The sequence below is a fragment of the Fibroporia radiculosa genome (assembly GCF_000313525.1).
Source record: "Fibroporia radiculosa TFFH 294 genomic supercontigs, scaffold4188, whole genome shotgun sequence".
Taxonomy (NCBI): Eukaryota; Fungi; Basidiomycota; class Agaricomycetes; order Polyporales; family Fibroporiaceae; genus Fibroporia; species Fibroporia radiculosa.
This window is the reverse complement of record NW_012133401.1, coordinates 34,546-52,985: the sequence shown is the minus strand read 5'-3', so window position 1 is coordinate 52,985 and position 18,440 is coordinate 34,546. Positions and strand designations below refer to the sequence as shown.

The window sequence follows — 18,440 nt, the reverse complement described above, 5'->3', positions numbered from 1 at the left end:
CCCCCCCGCGCCCGCCTCCAGCGTCTAATGGCGGGTCTATCGACGCAGGTAGGTACTTCAGGCTCTCAGTATAGGACTTACACATTCTTCTGGGATAGTTTGCTGATCGCTTCATTGACAGCAAAATTGGGGCTCCTTCCTAAGCGGCCTGTGTCACTGTTGCCTCAGCAGCAGGATCCAACGAAGCAGCGTAGTGACGATGAAGATGAAGAGCTGGATTATGTCGAAAATCCGTTTGAGGAAGGACGGAATTGAGGAACCATCCGAGCAAACGTCAAGTTTGGGATGCCATTTGGGGAGGACAATCTTGGCAGCGTGTATAATGTTCGAGTCACTCTCAGAGATACGATTACTGTGCATGCGTCTGTATGTATGTTGATATAGACTGCAGGGCCGAATATGCCAGTCGTACAATTTGGCCCTACCGGGGCAGCTGTGATATCAAATGATTAATGTCGTAAAAGGACACTATTCAGGTTTGAATAATTGCTGACAGTGACAGTATGGTGCATTGGAGGCATGCTTACTGATCAAAGTGAGTTTTATTCACAGCTAAGGCCTAGCCTCAGTGCTACAGCTGGTCGCAAACTGAGGCTCAAATGGAGTTGTCTTGACATGAAGGATCTCGGTCCAGAGTCCAGACTCAGTTGAAGCAATGTAAGTCAGCCCGTCACGGTGAGCGTACGCGTTGAGCTCAGTGTCAGTTGTATCACTATGCCAATTTTCCTAGGACCTGAGCCCGGGCTAGTACCAGTGATGGCTGCGGTGCTCTTATGTATTATGCGATTGAAACCTGAGTTTAGGCTGCATCGATATTGGTTTCATCAGTTCCTAGTGTTGCTGCATTGAAATCCGGGCACGTTGAACGAGTTGGTACTAGTCGAGCGTTCCTGTCCCTGTAATAGTCATACTGCCATAGGCCGGTGTACCCCGGCGCAGTCCAGTGCCGGGCGCGGATAGGCAGAACGAATATCATATGCATTCTCGAGTTTCGTAACGCCCTCAGCTTTCCTCGCCCCATCCGAATTCTGCAACCTGGGGACAGCGCTGTCAGTAAAATTGTAAAGGCGGCCAACTTCGGCCTTGATGATCCCGGCCATGAGCTCTCCTCGACCTCACGCTGTCTTGCAATGGGGCCTCGCACAGCTTCCACTCCTCCGCCCTCCCAGCGGCCCAGAGGGAGTATTCGACAACATCAAAAACCTCGTTTTCGCATACCTGGTGCTCTCTCGGTCCCTCAAATGTTACCGTCATCTCCGCGCGCGCGGGGTGGTGCAGTCGTTGCAGGACTTCTGGAGATATGTCTCCCAGGTGCGCTAGTTTGCTTATGACAACCATCCCATTTGTGTGCGCAGCTCGATGACACGAATGGTCATTCGTAGGAAACAATCCTTCTTGCGCTCCGTCTGCCTGCAGCGCGCAAGAAGGTCAATGCTGAGCTCGAGCAGGCTCGGTTGGATATTGAGAAGATGATAGTGCCGCAGGGCCCGTCTGTCAAGCGACACCTATCTCTCCCGAGCCAAGGCCAGTCCCCAGAATGGATACGTGAAGAGATGGCCAAGATGGACGCTGAAGCTAACCACACGGCTTGGAGCGGCGGGAAAGTCTCTGGGGCTGTTTACCGTGCGAGCTGCAACATCCTATCTTCGTCAGCTATGTATACTCATCTCCTGGTTGTTCTAGACGGAGGGGAAGACATGACACGCGTCATCCTTGCTGCGATAGAACGGTATGCACTCTCGAACCCCCTCCACCCAGATGTATTTCCTGCGGTGCGCAAGATGGAAGCGGAGGTCGTGGCCATGTGCTTGAAGATGTACAACTGTCCCTCCGGCGCAGGTACCACAACCTCAGGTGGGACGGAAAGCATTGTGATGGCTGTCAAGACGTACAGGGACTGGGCAAAGGCTGTTAAGGGCGTGAAGGAGCCGGAGATGTATGTTCTTGATGTAAAACCTATTATCTTATTTCTGACTCTTTCGAGGGTAGGATTGTCCCTCTGACAGCTCATGCAGCTTTCGATAAAGGTGCGGCGTACATGGGTGTTAAAGTGCATAGCATTCCTGTGGACCCTGTAACCCGTCAGGTCAGCATCAAGCATGTTGCGCGTGCCATGTAAGCTTTTCTATTTTCGCGTCACCGATGTCGTACTCAAATCTTCACCAGTAACAACAATACGATCATGGTTAGCTCTACCCTTCTGCATACACCGAGGTCATATTTCTGAATGTTCTCGAATTTAGATTGTTGGGTCCGCGATCAACTTCCCTGACGGAAACCAAGATGATATCGTCGCGCTTGGTAAACTTGCTAGCAAGTACAACGTTGGGTTGCATGTCGATTGCTGCTTGGGAAGCTTTATCATGCCTTTCCTCGAGGAGGCAGGATTCGGGCCTGTGCAACCCTTCGACTTCCGCGTCGAGGGAGTTACAAGTATCAGTTGTGATACGCACAAGGTCTGCCGTTGTTATGCTGTTACACATCTATAAGCATGCGTACTCATCTGGGCTTCGTGCAGTATGGATTTGCTCCCAAAGGAAATTCTGTGATTATGTACCGCAGCGCAGAGCTCCGGCGTTATCAATACTACGTGAACGCAGAATGGGTTGGGGGTGTGTATGGTAGTCCGAGTGTTGCAGGGTCACGGTAAGTCTTCTTGATCTCTGTACGGGTATTGTAATTGACGAGCGCGCTCCAGACCCGGGGCTCTCATCGCAGGGACATGGGCAGCAATGCATTATATGGGGCATTCGTGCGTACCCGGTCCTTCGTTTATTGATGTCATCTCACTCATCCTTTGTTCTGCATGTTCTCTGTCCAGAGGGTACCTCGAGTCTTGCCGCAGCATAGTCTCAGCTACGCGCACAATTGCACGTCGCATTCGCGAGGAGATCCCTGAACTGCGAATTCTGGGCAATCCGCCTGCTTCCGTCGTCGCCTTTGCCTCAGTCAACGAGCGTGTACTACGAGCGCATGAGATCGGCGACAAGATGTCGAAAAAGGGGTGGCACCTCAATGCCCTCACTAGGCCTGCAGCAATACACATCGCGGTAACAGTACGGTCTAATTCCTCTCATCATGGATGACTGATTGCTGACTTTGCGTGTCGTCTACCCGCAGCGTCTCACCGTTCCTGTGGTGGATCAACTCGTCGAGGACTTGAAGGACGCCATTCGCGAGGCGAAACTTGAACCCACAGGAAAGGGAACGATGATGACTCTGTATGGTATGTTCCTGGTCTATTGATGTCTTGCGAATTCGACTCGCTGATACGGCATGACGACCGTAGGATTGGGTTCGTCAAGCCCAATTGGACCGACCCTAGTGGGACATGTCGCGGCGTTGTTCTTGGACGCGATGTACAAAGCATGAGGAACAGAGGCTGTAAGAGCTTAATTTAATGATGGGCATCAGCTCGCATTATTGGATGCTTTTATTTCTTTTTTCTTGTTCTAGGTGTTTGCTGATATATATGCGTACTTTATACGTATACTCGTACAAGCGTTTACCTCGGTGGAATGGTTTGGGTCTCACGTTGCTAATACGAGATTGTTTGTCTATTTGCTCTCGAGTAGTTTGGCGGAACTATCAGACTGACAACTATCTCTGACGCCCAAAATATAGTCCGACAACTTTTGGAGGGGTATTGCGATATGTTCCGAGCGTGAGTACGTTACACATTATTGAACGTCGTGCAGGGACCCCATGAACATTGAAGCGTCGACATCGTCTCTGTTCAGCGGTATAGTTACGATACCAATCCAGAGCGATGATCATGGAATCTGAAACTGTTCAGATGGAACTCGCTCCGGTTGGGACCGGAGGTTCGAGAAGAGGGTGTCATGGTAAGAGGTCCCGAGCGCGAAATCACCGAGCGACCAATTTGACCTTGCAAGCACCCGGACAACTCTAAACGATAGCGGTCCGAATGCGAGGAACTTGTACACGCCTGAGGTCTGATAGTACTTGTCCAAGCCCGGTCCGAACCGCTTCGCGCCTGATAGGAAACGAAAACAGCTTATCCTCAACGAACTTCTACCGCAGGAATAAGACGGAGAGATAGACGAGCCGTAAATTTGGCAACTAAATCCGAGGCCGTGGAGTTGTCTTCCGAGTCAATCTGGACCATGAATAAGATACGAGTGGAGCACACGGTGGCGCACGAATAGAGTATGTCTCACCCCAGGACAGGGAACCTACCGCGATTGTCAGCGACATCTGTTCGGCTCAGCACCTGAAAAATTTGTCAAATGTCTTCACGCTGGAAGAGCAGAAAAGCTGAATGAGTTTTCAACTTGTGGCCTAGTATCCGTGACCGAGGTCACCGCAGAGCTACGGCTGCAGAGAGGTGCGGTCCTGGTCCTAGGGAGACTCTGATCAGGCAAATACTCACGCAGGAAGATCAACGGAGATGCGAACTACCTGCACACGCCCACAATGACCTGACTGAAGAACGCAGTAACTGGCCAATTAATCGGGGATACGAAGAATTTCACAATTTGTCCTCGATGGACAACGATATGGCGCACGTTCGTCAAACCCCAAGAGGCGACATACTCATTCCGTAGGAAAGCAGTCTGATGGGGAAAAATTTGAGTGACCTAGATACGGGGACAGTATAACGCACAATCAAGGCCTGGGGTGCCACACGGAATATTGTTGTTTGTGCCTCAGGGACATGCATTCGATGCCTACATTTGACAGCGATGGAATGAATCCTGCTTTGGGACTCGCATGAATAATTTATCCATGCATCTAGGTCGAGCTCGACTTCAGCGATGTGAGCAACACCCTCGATGCGGTTGTAGATCTTGGTGCCCTGAACAAACGATACGATTTGGAAGATCAGATACACCTTCCGAGAGTGTGCAGACATAAACCGCGGCGTTATCTGAGAGATGGAGAGATGGACCAGAGGCGCCATGGGAAACCCGAACTCCTCCCCAAACCGATGAGTCGATGACGCTCTAGATCTGGCGGAGTCAATCTCGCATTGCGCATACGAGCCCAGACGTCAGAGGCGAGAACTGCATCGCGACAATTGCCGACCGCTGCATGCTGAAGCTTCGCTTGATTCCGCGTGCTACTCAGAGATAGCACCGCACTCGTATCAACTAGGACGCGTGGAAAGGTCCGTCGCAGAGGCTGGTGGGATATTCGTGATGCCCGTTGCACTGACAGCTTTGTCCTCCGAGCCATCAACTCTGTCTGATTCCCTGGATGGAATGAGGTATAGGACGCGGCCTTCCGCTGCTCATTTCCGTATCCCCCTAGCGCGCATAAGGAACATGAGTACTTGCATGGCGCTGAATTATTCATCAACGCTGTAAAGCCTACATGAACTGCCACCCAGTGGGCGGGGAATGCGATAAATCAGCCTGTGGTTATGAACAGAGCCGTGCGAATGGAATGCTGGTTTGACATGAGTTATCTCACAACGACGTGTCGGCGGCCACCTTGACCATCTCACGGTGGAATAATTGCTAGCGCATCCCTAGATGCGTGCAGACGGGTGCTATGATAGGTATTGCGGCAATGATGACGTTATAAGCAATCGGTGCCGTGAGTGTGCCAGGACGTTGACGGTATTCAAAATTTGACCGGCCGCCTGTTGTAATCTGTAACTTTAAGTGATGGTGTTCCACTGTACGTTTGAAAAAATCACGTTAGAGCTCGGAAGGTCTACAGCAGGAGGCACCAGCGCGCCATGTTGATACTCGTATACTGTTCGGATAAGATATCCAACGAATACGGCCCCTCGCCTGATAGCTGTGTATGGGAACTTGTCGGATGTGGTTACGGCGGAGCCTCAATGTTGAATGGATCCAACGACTCGGTGCTGATGCGGAAGGACTGACAATGCGGCATGGGACGTACGAGCGGCGAGAGTGGTCCTGCTAATGCGACGATAATATGTTTAACAGCTCTGGAGCGAGGTCATCGGCATCATATACTGAATGTTGACCGCAGTGATGTCACCATGCGGCTGGGCATCATGGGAGAGACTCATCGTGAAGGTTTACATCGAGAGGGCCAAAAGGAACAGGGAGATGCGGCTCACCGTGTTACACACGTCCTGCGACCCAAGCTATATGATATTTTCTTGGCCAAGTCCGACCTGACCTGAAATTGGCGGCCGTGGTCTGCACTTAGCACACGCAAGGGCGGCCGAAAGGCGTTGGAATCGAACAGGGTATACACAGTAGCGCAGAGATTGAATTCAAGTGAAAATTGTGCACACTTCAATTCAATCGCTCCTTCGCAGCTTCTCTAAATCCCTACATCGGCTTCTCCTTGAGGCTGCTAGCTGGGCTGGCCATCACGATGCACGGCGCGGGGAAAAATAAAATCGTATACATTACCAGTAGGTTGCGGTCGCGGTGCAGACCTGAATACTCCACCTGGATGAGTCTGGATGGATCAAGCCGACACGGCTGACGAACTTCAGAATGGAGATGCTCCTGCATTGCGCTAGTGCTAAAGCCGCCGGCTCCTCGTCCTAATCCTACAATTTAATGTCTCACGCCACAACAATCCTTGAGTATCTTGAACGTCTAAAATATGTTATCGATCTATGTCGTGAGCGTTATATATGTACATTTATAACCAAGTCATGATGATGCCAGAGATGCAGAGGAATGCGATGAATGTCGAAAAGTAAAACGGGAGTTGGGGTAAGTCACAAATTCGTAAGCTAAACCATCACATTGACCGTGCATGCGCGTGCAACTCAATGCGTCCGAATAATACACTAATTGAACCCAGATCCATTGATGGCGAGAAAATTTCGGGCTACGAGCTGGCGATTGGCGAAGTGAGCGACACAGACGCGGCACCTTGTGGGAGTTGTGGTGACGACATTGGCGGCGGAGGCGTACTCGCGACCGTTCGGGGTACAGGAGGCTGCGCCCGTCGCTGTCTCTGCACGGTCAAAAACATCCCCGCCAGGTCCGTATCACTGAAGCTCCTCTCCGCCGCGCTGAACCCGCTTCCCCGCTCTGCAGTACGCATCGCCGCAGCATCCTCATAGCTCGGCAGCCCGCGCATGCTGGACAACGGCGTAATCCCGCCACCTAGGAACCCCCGGCTCGCCATATCGTAGTCCGGCACTTCAGTGAACGCGTAATGTAGCCTCTGCGGACTCGTCATCGCGCTCGGCTGAGACGGATGAACGACGCCATTCAAGTTGACCATCGACGCGTTTGCAGACGGGGACCCGATCGCTGTAGATACTCCAGATTGTGAATGCGAGTGCCCGTGCCCGTGCAGATTCGTGTGGCTGGTACTACGAGAGCTGAGCGAGAAAGTGTTACTTAGACTCGTGAACGGTTTCATGGCGATGTTGAAGAGCGAGTGCATATTCCGGCTTGCAGTGCTATGGCTATGCACATATGTTTCACCGTGCCCATGTGGGCCGTGCATGCCCCCACTCGAGCTCAGTACCGTCGGCGATCCGCGCTCAGGGCTAGCGGCTCGACTGTTTGCCCGACTCTGTCGACGACTTGGGAAGCGCGACCCATGGCGACTGGCAGGTGACGACTCTGGTGGTGTGCGGCTCGGTGGTGTGGTCCGGGGCGGAGGCTGTTGTGCGGACGCCTCCGGTGCCATTGGCTCTCCCCGCAAGCTCAACAGCAGCTCTGTGTTGACCCACTCGAGCGGCGCCGCGCCAGGTGCGGGATCGTGAGGGAGATGTCGATTGGAGTGTACGCTGCCTGATGGCGGCACAGAACCATGTGGGACTTGCCATGTCTCAAGCACGGCGGGGGACTGCATCCCAGACGAGTGTTCCGATTGCGCAAGGGCCATTGTCGGGCTGATACCTTGCAAGACCCAGGGGTTAACAACCCGCATGACAGCTGAATCGGGGATGTACGCGTTCGCAACGCGATCTCGGACGTGGGATGGGTACGAGGGCAGGTCCATATCCTCCTCTGCGTCATCTTCGCCATGGGTACCGATTGCTTGTCCACCCTCGACGTCTTGTGGGCCGAGTAAAATGCGCCGGGTGTGCAATGTGGCCGCACGTGCCTCTTCGTACAGTCGGTGGTCGAGGACGTGCAGTGGAAGGGAACAGCGCAACTCGGACGTGTGTCCGTCGGAATTTCCGATGAGGATCGACCAACGGATTCTGTGTGAGACTTGTATAGGCTGAAGGACGATCAGTCAGTAAAGTACTCAACCGTGCTGGAAAGACGAAACTCGCCTCTAATCCATGACTGGGCGTCGCATGCGCAGGGACCGTGATGTTCAACGTTGTGACGACATCTACCGAATGCTCTATGAGATCCGCCTCTGTAGTTTCTAGAGATATAGGCGACTGTGGCGGCGGCGGCAACGATACTGGAAGGGTTGATGTTGACTCGCTCTCACTCGACGGGTGCGAGGTTCCGGCAGAACTCGACGGCCGTGGTGGCCGAGAAGAACCGACGCCCGAGGACTGAGATGAGTTTGTCGTCGTCGTCGTCAGAGGCGTGAACTCTGCCGAATTTCGTTGCGGTGATGGTGCGGGCGAGCCTGAAGGCAATGTAGTGCTGCTGTGGCCGTTCGTCGCCGCGGGACCGTGTACTGTGTGCGGACTCGCAGACGTCGAGTGCCGTGTAGTGTGCGCGTGATGGTGGAGGAGTGGGATGCGGTACCGATGGTGCTGCTCGTCTGTACAGACCGCCTCGCCATCGACGATATCATGGCGCGTACTCGAGATGACGCGAGTGCTCTCTTGGATGCCCGAGCGGGCATTGAGTTTGACAGCCTCATTGATTGTCGTAGTCACGTTCAGGACGCGTGCACCCTTGACAAGGGGAGAGAATTTGACGACAGCGGTCACCTTCTCGCCCGCAACCCATGCCTTGTGAGGGATCATGATACTGTACATGAGCTTCTCGGGCCAAGTGTTCTCGATCTCGAGCGTCTGCTGGTACTCGAGCGCCTCGGGACCGAAGCCGCGGACGATTTGAATCGGGTGGAGCGCGGTAAGGTCGCGGTGAGTGATCCCGAAGCCAGGACGAACGGCGGTGGCGCGTAGCTTGTATTGGACGGAGGCGCCGCCAAGGGCGGTGGTGGAGATGGACGACGGAAGGGAGCCACCAATCTGGAGCTGGAAAGGAAAGAGGTGGCGGCCGGCCTTGAGGGTGTGTGCATGAGAGCGGTTGCCTTCGAGGAAGGACCATTCGTGGTTGCAGACGAGGTACGTGAGCTGGTTGGAGCTCAGAGAGAGTCTATTGGGGGATGAGGAGAGGCAAATAGAGATGCGGAGTAGATACGTACGGCTCGGACGCAGACACGGGGAGGCGGGCTTTGCCCCTGAACTGGAGGACGATCTCCTTGAGGGAGGTGGGCTCGGAGAGGTAGAGGACGAGGTTGCCACTGAGGAGGGCGGGATCAACGTCGACGCCTGTGCCGCGGAGGGTGAGGGTATCGGAGTTGACGACGATGTCGAGGTAAGGCGCATTCTTGTCGGCTCTGTCCCTATGCATGTCGTGCTCGTGGGGGGTGTGAGAGCCGTGCTGGGCTCCGGTGAAGGACTGGAGGGCGGAATTGAGTGCGGTCACGAGCGAATCTTCTTCCGAGTGATGCATGTCTGCTCGTGGGGAGGGGGGTCTGGTGAGCACGAACGACATGATGGCGACCGGGAGTTGAACAATGGAGAAGCAGGAGAAAGGAAGGAGATGCAAATGGAAGTCAAGGTCAATCTTGAACAGGGAAGAGTTCGCGGGGGGGCAAAGCAAGAGATCAGACTGCTGGGTAGAACGCCGGCAGGGGCGAGAGCAGCCTGAACAGCGGCGACGGGGAGCAACCTGTGGCGAGCGGTGGAGGTCGAGGATGAGGTCGAGAGCGGGCACAACGCTCTTCCGGAAAAGAAAGACGGAAGAATAAGTATCGGAGCCATCGCCATGAAAATCGCGAATCTCAAGTCGGAATGGCCGGCTCGTCCGCTCCTGGCCTCGGCGTGGCATCCGCCCTCCTGCCTATTCCGCTCATCTCTCGCGTGGCTCCGGCGCTGCCGCCCGCGTGCCGTCTCGTTCCGGGCGGGCAGCCGATCTCTCCCTCTCACTTTCCGTGGCCGTCTTCGCCGTCCCTCCCGGTCCGCGCCAGGTTTCCCTGTCCAGGCCCTCGTCGCTCTGCCTCTGCTAGCTCCTCTGACCACTGCGTTGTGCCGCTGCGGCTCCGTGCATCAGATAATTACTGGCCTCAGCGTCATACTTACAGCCCCTCGCTGTCCCTGAGCCTGATCCGTCTCCTCGAGTCTTATCCGTCCTTATCTCTGCCTCGCTCTGCCTCACCACCATCCTCATTTGCCATCCGCAAATTTGCGTGATACCCGCACGCCCTCTGCAGGTTCCGACCCTCGACAACCTCTGACAGCTTGTTGCGTTTCGTCGCTACCGCCCCGGTCCGTCCGCGTCCGCGCTCATTCCAGACACTCGCCTAACCTATCTTGCGGGCATGTTCGTTGCTGGGGTGTTGCAGTCTCGCAGACACGCCTTTGATCCCACAGACAGCACACGAGAATCTTACGTCGAAGACCAGCCCGTCCACGCTGTCTCACCTGACCAATTATGCGGTCCAGTTTACGTATCGGAATGTCTCCTCTTATGGATCGAATAGGAGAAGTGAAGCGACGCCACAATGTCGATGCCGCCCACATACGCTTGGGGCCCTTCTCCATTCTTCTCTCTTCCACAGGTCTCGCATGCTGTACTCGTACAGTCCACCGTGCGTACCCTAATACACGTCTTCTCTCCCTCATCTGTCTCCGACTTCCAATCCCATCTGGTTCCTTGGTTTCTCAGCGTCTACGTCCCCGCGTGTTCCTCTCAATGTCCCACTCCAGGGCTTCTGCGATGTCATGGCATCGATTTCAAGTCCAATCGCCGCTCGCTCAATGATGTCGACATTTTTCCGGGGGCTTGTCGGGCACAATGACGATCCGCACAATGCCGGATGCCCACTGCCTCGCTCTCGCTCCTTTGTTCGCCTTCCTGTACTTATTTTGCATTCCGGGGTCAGTCGGGTTGTGCCACTTGTAAGTAGCACACCTTGTCTCGGGCGCCCGAGATTAGGGCGGCTTCGGTATCACATTGAGGACTGACGCCGTGCTGCGGTGATGGATTTGTCGGGTTCGTGCAGGGCTGTACCTGCACTTTTACCGCGTCAACCATTTTCACCCTCACCCTGCCTCTTCATCGATATGAAATCCGCACATAACTCTATCTGCATGCCTAAATAAGCAGATACCTGACGACTCGTCGCTGATCATCCCGTTTCAGCCATGTCACCGTCCAGCATGTTAAACATCGATTGTTAAACTCTGGTCCTTAGATCTGTAGCCGCGTGTGCTCGTACCACCACGACGCCCTGACACTATTCATCGCATTACTCATATCAAGTTGTTCAACCACTTCTGGTATCTTATCTCGTCCGGCTCATCCCGAAGCCTCGACTCATTCTCATTGTGGGCTGCTTCATTTAGCATCTTCGACTCCACTGCAGTCTCAGTTCGCCTATATGTTCTGGTCGACGTTTTCCCATCCCTTGCACCGAGTACGTACGGATATGGGAGCTGCAGAATAATACACGCGGGTTATGATCACTATGCTATTCAGTTTGTGGGGCGTGAGTGAGTGATGAGAAGGTCGCGTCTTGCGATGGCAGTCAGAAGTTTGGCAAGGGCAGCGCACCATAACGCCTGCCGGTTGGTTAGGCTCAGGTGCCGGTCTTCTGCAGTATTCGTCTCTTCCTCGCTTCGTTGTTTCTACGACTGCAGAGTTCGCTGCGTTTCCGTGCGCTAGCTTGCGACTGAAGCGGCGAAGAGCGTGGGGAGTGGTTATTCTAAGACTGCGCTACAACAGAACCCCGCGAGTTGCTATTCTTGCTAAGTGCTTCGACCTCTTCATTCGACGCCGCTTGTTCATTTTATCTTCCCTCTGCCACCTGTTCAGGCCACCTGATGGCGCATTTTCACGCGGCATAACATGACGCACGGCCAGCTATTCAGTCGTCTCTGGTTAGCGTGTGTAAATATATGACATACCACGTTAGCCTGGTGGGCACATTTTAAAACTGCAGGTCACATCAATCGCGCGCAGCTCGCAACCAGCATTGTGACCTGTGATCCAGACTCTGGAGTCTACACTTTGTTCAATGTCTTCCCACCGCTCGACCTCCTACGTTGGTAGCCAGCACAATCAGGACGTTGGCATAACCTCAGATGACCACCGATCATAACGGCCAGGCCCGGGAAAGCCATACGTGCTCGGTGGTCGGATTTTTCGCTTCGACAACTGCGCATCGTTTCCATTCTGCAGCATTTCATGCAAGATGTTTGCTCCGAGTCTGTCACTCTTTAACATATCTTCTGTCGACCTGCTTTGCTTCTAATTAATCGAACAACTTGGTCCTGCGTGGCACCACAGATTAGCACTGCTGTAATCATCTCCCGCCTGGACTATGATTGAATCAGAAGCGGGGTCTGAGTGTATACGACGATTAGGCACTAACCTCAGAGCCTAGTCGTGAAGATTGTTGGCTCGTCCACTCCGCCGATACTGATCTCGGCGAAGATCTGTACGATGGTCTTATACTTGTCGTACCGGAAATATTCATCATGCTTGCTAAAGTAACAGCCTTCCCAGTCGTGGCCCACATTCTCCTTTTCTTTCGTGATTGTGCTAAAGATGACGATGCATAGGTTTGTTACTGATGTTGGGATGACATTAATCGCTGCAGCTCGCCAGGAAGATCAGGATACTTACACTCGTCAATGTGAGCGTTCAATAATACGTTATTTCCTCAACCGACCCTTCTAACCCATCTCACGAATACAAGCCGAAAAATGTTGGGGATCATGACAGAGAACGGATCAGATAGTCCTGCATTGACGATTCGATGCAACAGCATCCACAAGGTAGGGCAGTACAATCGTGCAAAACCTACCGATCATGGTCAGAGATTTCCTCAATTCAAGCTAGACCGTGCTGAGCTGTAGATATGCAACTCGGATATGCGTATACTCATAATCGCTGTGGAATCAAGTGCCCTGTGCAGCGCCACGCAACGAATAGACTATACCCACCCATCCCAACTAAACCCCATACACTAGAGGTAAACATACTCAATCAGCTGCCTAAAGGTTTACGAGCTGTATGAATGAGAATAGCAATGTCTTCAATCGTTATATGTCTCTTGTACAAATTGCGCAAATTCGCTTTGATTGCAGACAAGCTGCCTGCATCAGCCTGCAACTCACGAAGGACAGATTCCGTCTGCTGCTTTTCCACGGATTGACCGGTGCGACTCACATGAAAACACAGCGTTCGACTGCTCCAGTGCAAACATCTCAACAGGCGACCTTCTTATAGGATCTCTCCTCGAAAAGGTCAACCTTTTTCGGAGGACAAGCGAAGACAGAGATTCTGATGGTGTCAACATCCTGGTGTGGAGACGGGTCAGCGCGGGTCCGCCTACGTAGTCTGTGTACGTTTGGGACCATGTCGCTCGAGATCATCTAGGGATTGAAAACGAACCTGTAGCATAAAAACACGTTAAAATTCTTCGTAGACGAACGATATGATGAAAATTGTGTCTCCCGATGGGCGCACGTAACTTCTGAGCTAATTTGATCGAGTTGATCGAGTTAGATGAATAGGGATATAGTAATCGATGTTGCTGTAAAAAATATACCAGTGGGAGTGCTAGGCTGCCTCTTGGCCGTGCGCGTTCAACGTCAAAAATCCGCAATGGCCGTTGAAACACAACGCCCACTATTATGTTGAACAGTATGTGCATCTTGAATCAGAGTCGGAACTAACTAACAGTACACATATGGTGGACTTCAAGCTCGCAAGTAAACTCAAGCTTCGAGTCTGCGCAGGGCTAGATTGCGGAAAATTAGCAATCCCGGCCAAGAATTCATATTAAGTTCAGAGTTCAGGCTGCCCAGACGGTCACGGTGGGAAACTGCACTGCTACTTACTACAAATTTTCCGCAGCACCAGAAATATTTAAGGATCGAAACGCGATCTACCGTACATCTTGCTGCTTTGGCTGCGGGACCCTTACCCCAAAGAGACAGTGGATTGTTCAATGATGCACTGAACAGAACAGCCGAGATTATGTAAGGGTAGACAAACGAATCGATAGATAGCTGTGGCGTTCGTTCTTCATCAGCTTGACCGAGTCCGCCAGTGCCCGCCACAACTTCCGAGTCTCAGTCCGCTATACTCTCAAACATTTCGACTTACGATTAAAGTCCATTGACAAGTATACGTGTGCTAGGTAAAGGTGATTTCTAAAGCCTGTAGTTAGTGCCACGCTGACTTAGTATGTCAATCGAGAAGATGAACAGAGTCACAATTCAGAGCGCCACATACCGCGCACTGAGCATATCAGATGCGATTCTTGCAGTAGTCTTCCGCTATGTCGAACAGCCTAGCGTTGTTTATACAGCTCATGGCCTACCTATACTAACAAGAGAAAGAGATATCGCAAGCCTCGCCAATGCTGCCCGCGTTTGCAAGCTATTCTCCGATGCGGCATTAAGTGTTTTATGGGGGGACCTTCCCTCTTTGGTATTCCTTTTCAAGATATTGACCTCCCTCGTAGAACAGAGATCAGATGGAGGTATTGCCTACGTAGGCTCTACAACTCTTCTCTACATCTGAAGGGTCTTATTGCTGAAATGTACAATTGTTCAGGTCCTTCATCAACCGCTTCATGACCAAGAGTGGTTTCGGTTTAAATATTATGCTCGAAAAGTGCGCACATCACGCTTGGTATCTTTTACCACCATCGATTCTTCAGTCTTCTCTCAAATTCGCCGCCGGTCGGGGGGACAGCCTATTCTACCTGGCATGATTTTGTTTCGGTGGGAACGGAATCATCTCTCTGAACTGAGTCGTCTACCAGAGTTACTGTCACAGTCGCTGCTGATATTGGAGGTCTATCTCGGGCAGAATCAAGCGGAAACTAACGCGTACGATTCCACCCTGGGTTATTTCTTTTCGAGCCTGAACTTGACATCACCGTTCTTGCGTGAAGCATATCTACACTTTTCATCATGGTCGTACCTTGTGCCGAGTCTAGCAGGTTTCACTCGTCTTCGTACACTTCAAATCACACTCATCGACGGGCCGATTGCGGACGCACTGCGCTCCTGCGCCTTTCTAGACAATCTTTTGGATTTTTCCATGGAAATGTCTCACCAAACATTGGGTAATGAAGCTTCTGTGGCCGTTGCTGAGACGTCTGGTTTCCGACGACTACAACGCTTGGCTCTCATTGGATCGACGGACCTAGTCAATGCCATTCTCCAGTGTATCTCGTCCTCTAATCTGTCATCTATTGCTATTGATTATAATTACTGGGGAAACTGTCATGCTGAAGACATCGAAGTTCATTACCGTATCCTCAATTTATTTGGGACCAAATTCCACCTCTCACTTCGCAAATTGAACATCCAATACAGCTTCATCTATTTCGAATTGCATACACCTTCCTTGGAGTCCTTCCTCTCGCCCTTATTTCCCATTCAGGGTCTTGAACGGCTGACATTTGATGTGAGACAAGTCATCTCATGCGGAGATGAGATCATTCGTCTTGTAGCAACAACATGGCCGAGAATACAATATGTTTACATCGAGAGTTTCCCACCTGTGGGCAACGAAGACGTACCAACACCTTCTATATCTACCCTCGTCAACTTTGCGCATCACTGTCCTGAACTACGCTACCTGCATTTTACGGGGCCTTACTTCCAGCCTCCTCTTTCGGACAGTGCTCAAGAACATACATCAGACCCCGAATTTCCTATGTCTCATGCACTGCAGGTTTTGTATCTCGACATTGATCCTGATCAATCGTTAGCATCCAGACTGGAAATCGCAAAATATATTGACAGGACCTTCCCCCATCTTCAGTTTCCCAAAGCCAATGTGGAGAAAGTATCCAGTATGGATAGTGATGATGATGAGTCAAACGAAGGATGGGTCAGTCTAGAATTGATGGTGCTTGCACTTCAATCAGCTAGAAGAACTCAAGCACAGCGCAAGGTGTGTCGGAAACATAGGTCTCACTCACTCACTGACCTTGGGTTTATCTAGGACGAGCCCCAGGGAACCCACCATAACGACAGCCTAGCAGACCTTGAATTCGAAGAAGAGTGGCTTGGTTTAGAGGTTTAGAAATTGTCTATTGATCTAAGCTGAATCTGGCATGTACTATACCAAGTGAACGGCATCTTCTCTGGTGGGCAGTTTTTAGGTCATCGCGCGCCAGCGATTCCGTGGGCTTGAGCTGGAATAGCTCGGACAATGCCCTTAATTGTGAGTAGGCATCGTGTAAGATTTTTTTTACTTGAGGCGACCGCAGTGCCTCCTTCGAATAATACCTACTATTGATGTCCACACACGATGGAATTCATATTTTCACATACAGGAGGGTGGTACTTGAATGCGAACATATCGTGACGCCAACTCGCATTAAACCCTCAAGAATTGATATGAGTGAATTTTGATTCAGGTCGACGAACTTTGATCCTACCAGCGATCTGCGCTGTATGCGCGTATTTGCTATTGGTGGCGACCATTTTACATTTCCATTGCTACCGTTGGCGCAATTTGTTGTCGAGACTTCATAAGAGCTCGACGCAGGACCTCATCCCATCACCAAACCCTCTTCGTGACTCCTCTCTTCTTTGACAATTCGCCATGGCACCCACTCTGAATGTTAAAGGAAGTGATTCCGGGACAGCGCGAATCCTCGGTTCGGGTGCCTCAGGTCTGCTATACACGTCGGACGCGCCTGAATTTGTGCACTGACGTTGGTGTGCTCAGGTGTCGCAGAGCTACTGGTCTTCCACCCTGTGGACACTGTTTCGAAGCGACTCATGAGTAACAAGTCCAAGGTAAGTGAGAACTGTCATACCGGTATTGGGACTCATCCGTGCGCAGGTGTCCTTTTCGACACTTTCCGCCATCATATTCAGAGACTACGCTACAGCGCCTTTGGGGAGAAAGCTGCTCTCGCTTTTTCCTGGTCTTGGTTATGCTGCGGGCTACAAGATCACCCAACGTATATATAAATATGGTGGGCAGCCTTGGTTCAGCGACATTCTTTCAAGAAACTATAAGACGAACTTTACGAATACATTTGGGGAGAGAAAGGGCAAGATGATGCTCCAGGCGACAGCCGGAAGGTCCGTTATGTCATGTCGTGTATGTTCGAGCGCTGACGTTGCGACAGCTTGACTGGGATTGGTGAAGTTGTACGTCATACCCTCATGTATTCCTTAGAACTTGTTGCACTCATTGCTCGCAAACCATGCCATATCTCGCAACGTTTGCTTGGAATATTGGACCCCGTTGATGTTTATTGTCGTTATTATAGGTTCTCCTTCCTCTGGATGCTCTCAAAATCAAACGCCAAGTTAACCCCGAAGCATTTAGGGGGCGAGGAGTGATCCGGATTTTCATGGAGGAAGGCACTACTCTTTATCGAGGATGGGGATGGACAGTGGCGCGGAATGCGCCGGGCAGCTTTGCAGTACGTGTGTCATGGCTGAGAATATTTTAGTACCGTGCTGAATACCCCAACCCAGCTTTTTGGTGCGTCAGCAGCGACGAAGGAATACATGTTTGGTATCCAGGACTACCACAAGGCGACTTGGGGACAGAATTTTGTTGCCTCAGTTGCTGGAGCGGTCGCATCCATCACTGTCGCTGCGCCTCTCGACACAGTCAAGACTCGCATTCAAAACGCCAACTTTGAGAGCAAGGTTAGCGGCGTCACGGTTGTGAAGGATCTAATCAAGAATGAGGGGCCGACAGCCCTATTCAAAGGCCTTACACCTAAGGTCAGCTCATGGATTTTAAAGCGCGTTTGGCGTGCGTTAATAAGCCTCATGACCACAGATCTTAGTTGTCGGCCCGAAGCTTGTTTTCAGTTATACCCTGGCACAATCACTCATTCCATGGTTCTCCCAATATGTCTAGACTACACCTAGATGAAAATGGACATGTCCGGATGATAGGCAAGACGCTACGTTTCCTTGGGGGTTTGTATCCAAAAAGCAATCTGCCGTTATTGCACACACTAGTCTCGTACCCGATGCACCGCTCATAGACGACTACATATATATACCATCTAATGTATCTGAAAACAATTTTTTAATGGATGAGTCGCCTGTGGTCCAACAAACTTGCTCACCCTTCAACGTCGCATTTCGGAATTCAAGCTGATTTCTTAGGCTAGCAGCTAATTATATTGGAGTGGTCTGACTGTACTTGCCTCGATTAGTATCATGAGTGACATAGCGAGAATTGTGCAATTCGGACGGTGTTCTAGGTTGACTGGGCGCTTCGAATACTACGAGTGGTTTAGTATGACTACCCCAATTTAGATCAGCCTGTAGAGTCCGAGTCAAATATTAAAACCACCTTCCAACC

The 18,440-nt window shown here is 51.7% G+C and overlaps 5 protein-coding genes across 5 annotated transcripts; 4 read left to right on the top strand and 1 right to left on the bottom strand.

Moving 5' to 3' along the window:
* Window positions 1-27: 27 nt before the first annotated feature.
* On the top strand, window positions 28-255 carry FIBRA_05328 (uncharacterized protein; the record flags this gene model as incomplete). Its single annotated transcript, XM_012327097.1, has 2 exons — window positions 28-52; window positions 122-255. 2 exons carry the CDS (start codon window positions 28-30, stop codon window positions 253-255), a joined length of 159 nt encoding a protein of 52 aa, XP_012182487.1.
* An 843-nt stretch (window positions 256-1,098) lies between these two features.
* Window positions 1,099-3,372, top strand: FIBRA_05327 (uncharacterized protein; the record flags this gene model as incomplete). The annotated part of the gene is made up of 11 exons (XM_012327096.1): window positions 1,099-1,311; window positions 1,383-1,623; window positions 1,684-1,936; window positions 1,990-2,115; window positions 2,167-2,185; window positions 2,244-2,456; window positions 2,519-2,646; window positions 2,699-2,752; window positions 2,822-3,056; window positions 3,121-3,226; window positions 3,290-3,372. 11 exons carry the CDS (start codon window positions 1,099-1,101, stop codon window positions 3,370-3,372), a joined length of 1,671 nt encoding a protein of 556 aa, XP_012182486.1.
* Window positions 3,373-6,792: 3,420 nt separating this feature from the next.
* FIBRA_05326 (uncharacterized protein) lies at window positions 6,793-9,617 on the bottom strand (the record flags this gene model as incomplete). Its single annotated transcript, XM_012327095.1, has 3 exons — window positions 6,793-8,148; window positions 8,195-9,215; window positions 9,265-9,617. 3 exons carry the CDS (start codon window positions 9,615-9,617, stop codon window positions 6,793-6,795), a joined length of 2,730 nt encoding a protein of 909 aa, XP_012182485.1.
* Window positions 9,618-14,321: 4,704 nt separating this feature from the next.
* FIBRA_05325 (uncharacterized protein) lies at window positions 14,322-16,178 on the top strand (the record flags this gene model as incomplete). Its single annotated transcript, XM_012327094.1, has 3 exons — window positions 14,322-14,630; window positions 14,694-16,046; window positions 16,098-16,178. The coding sequence occupies 3 exons, from the start codon at window positions 14,322-14,324 to the stop codon at window positions 16,176-16,178; spliced, it is 1,743 nt and encodes a 580-aa protein (XP_012182484.1).
* A 525-nt stretch (window positions 16,179-16,703) lies between these two features.
* On the top strand, window positions 16,704-17,987 carry FIBRA_05324 (uncharacterized protein; the record flags this gene model as incomplete). Its single annotated transcript, XM_012327093.1, has 7 exons — window positions 16,704-16,773; window positions 16,830-16,900; window positions 16,947-17,191; window positions 17,239-17,260; window positions 17,383-17,538; window positions 17,594-17,848; window positions 17,907-17,987. 7 exons carry the CDS (start codon window positions 16,704-16,706, stop codon window positions 17,985-17,987), a joined length of 900 nt encoding a protein of 299 aa, XP_012182483.1.
* Between the last annotated feature and the right edge of the window lie 453 nt (window positions 17,988-18,440).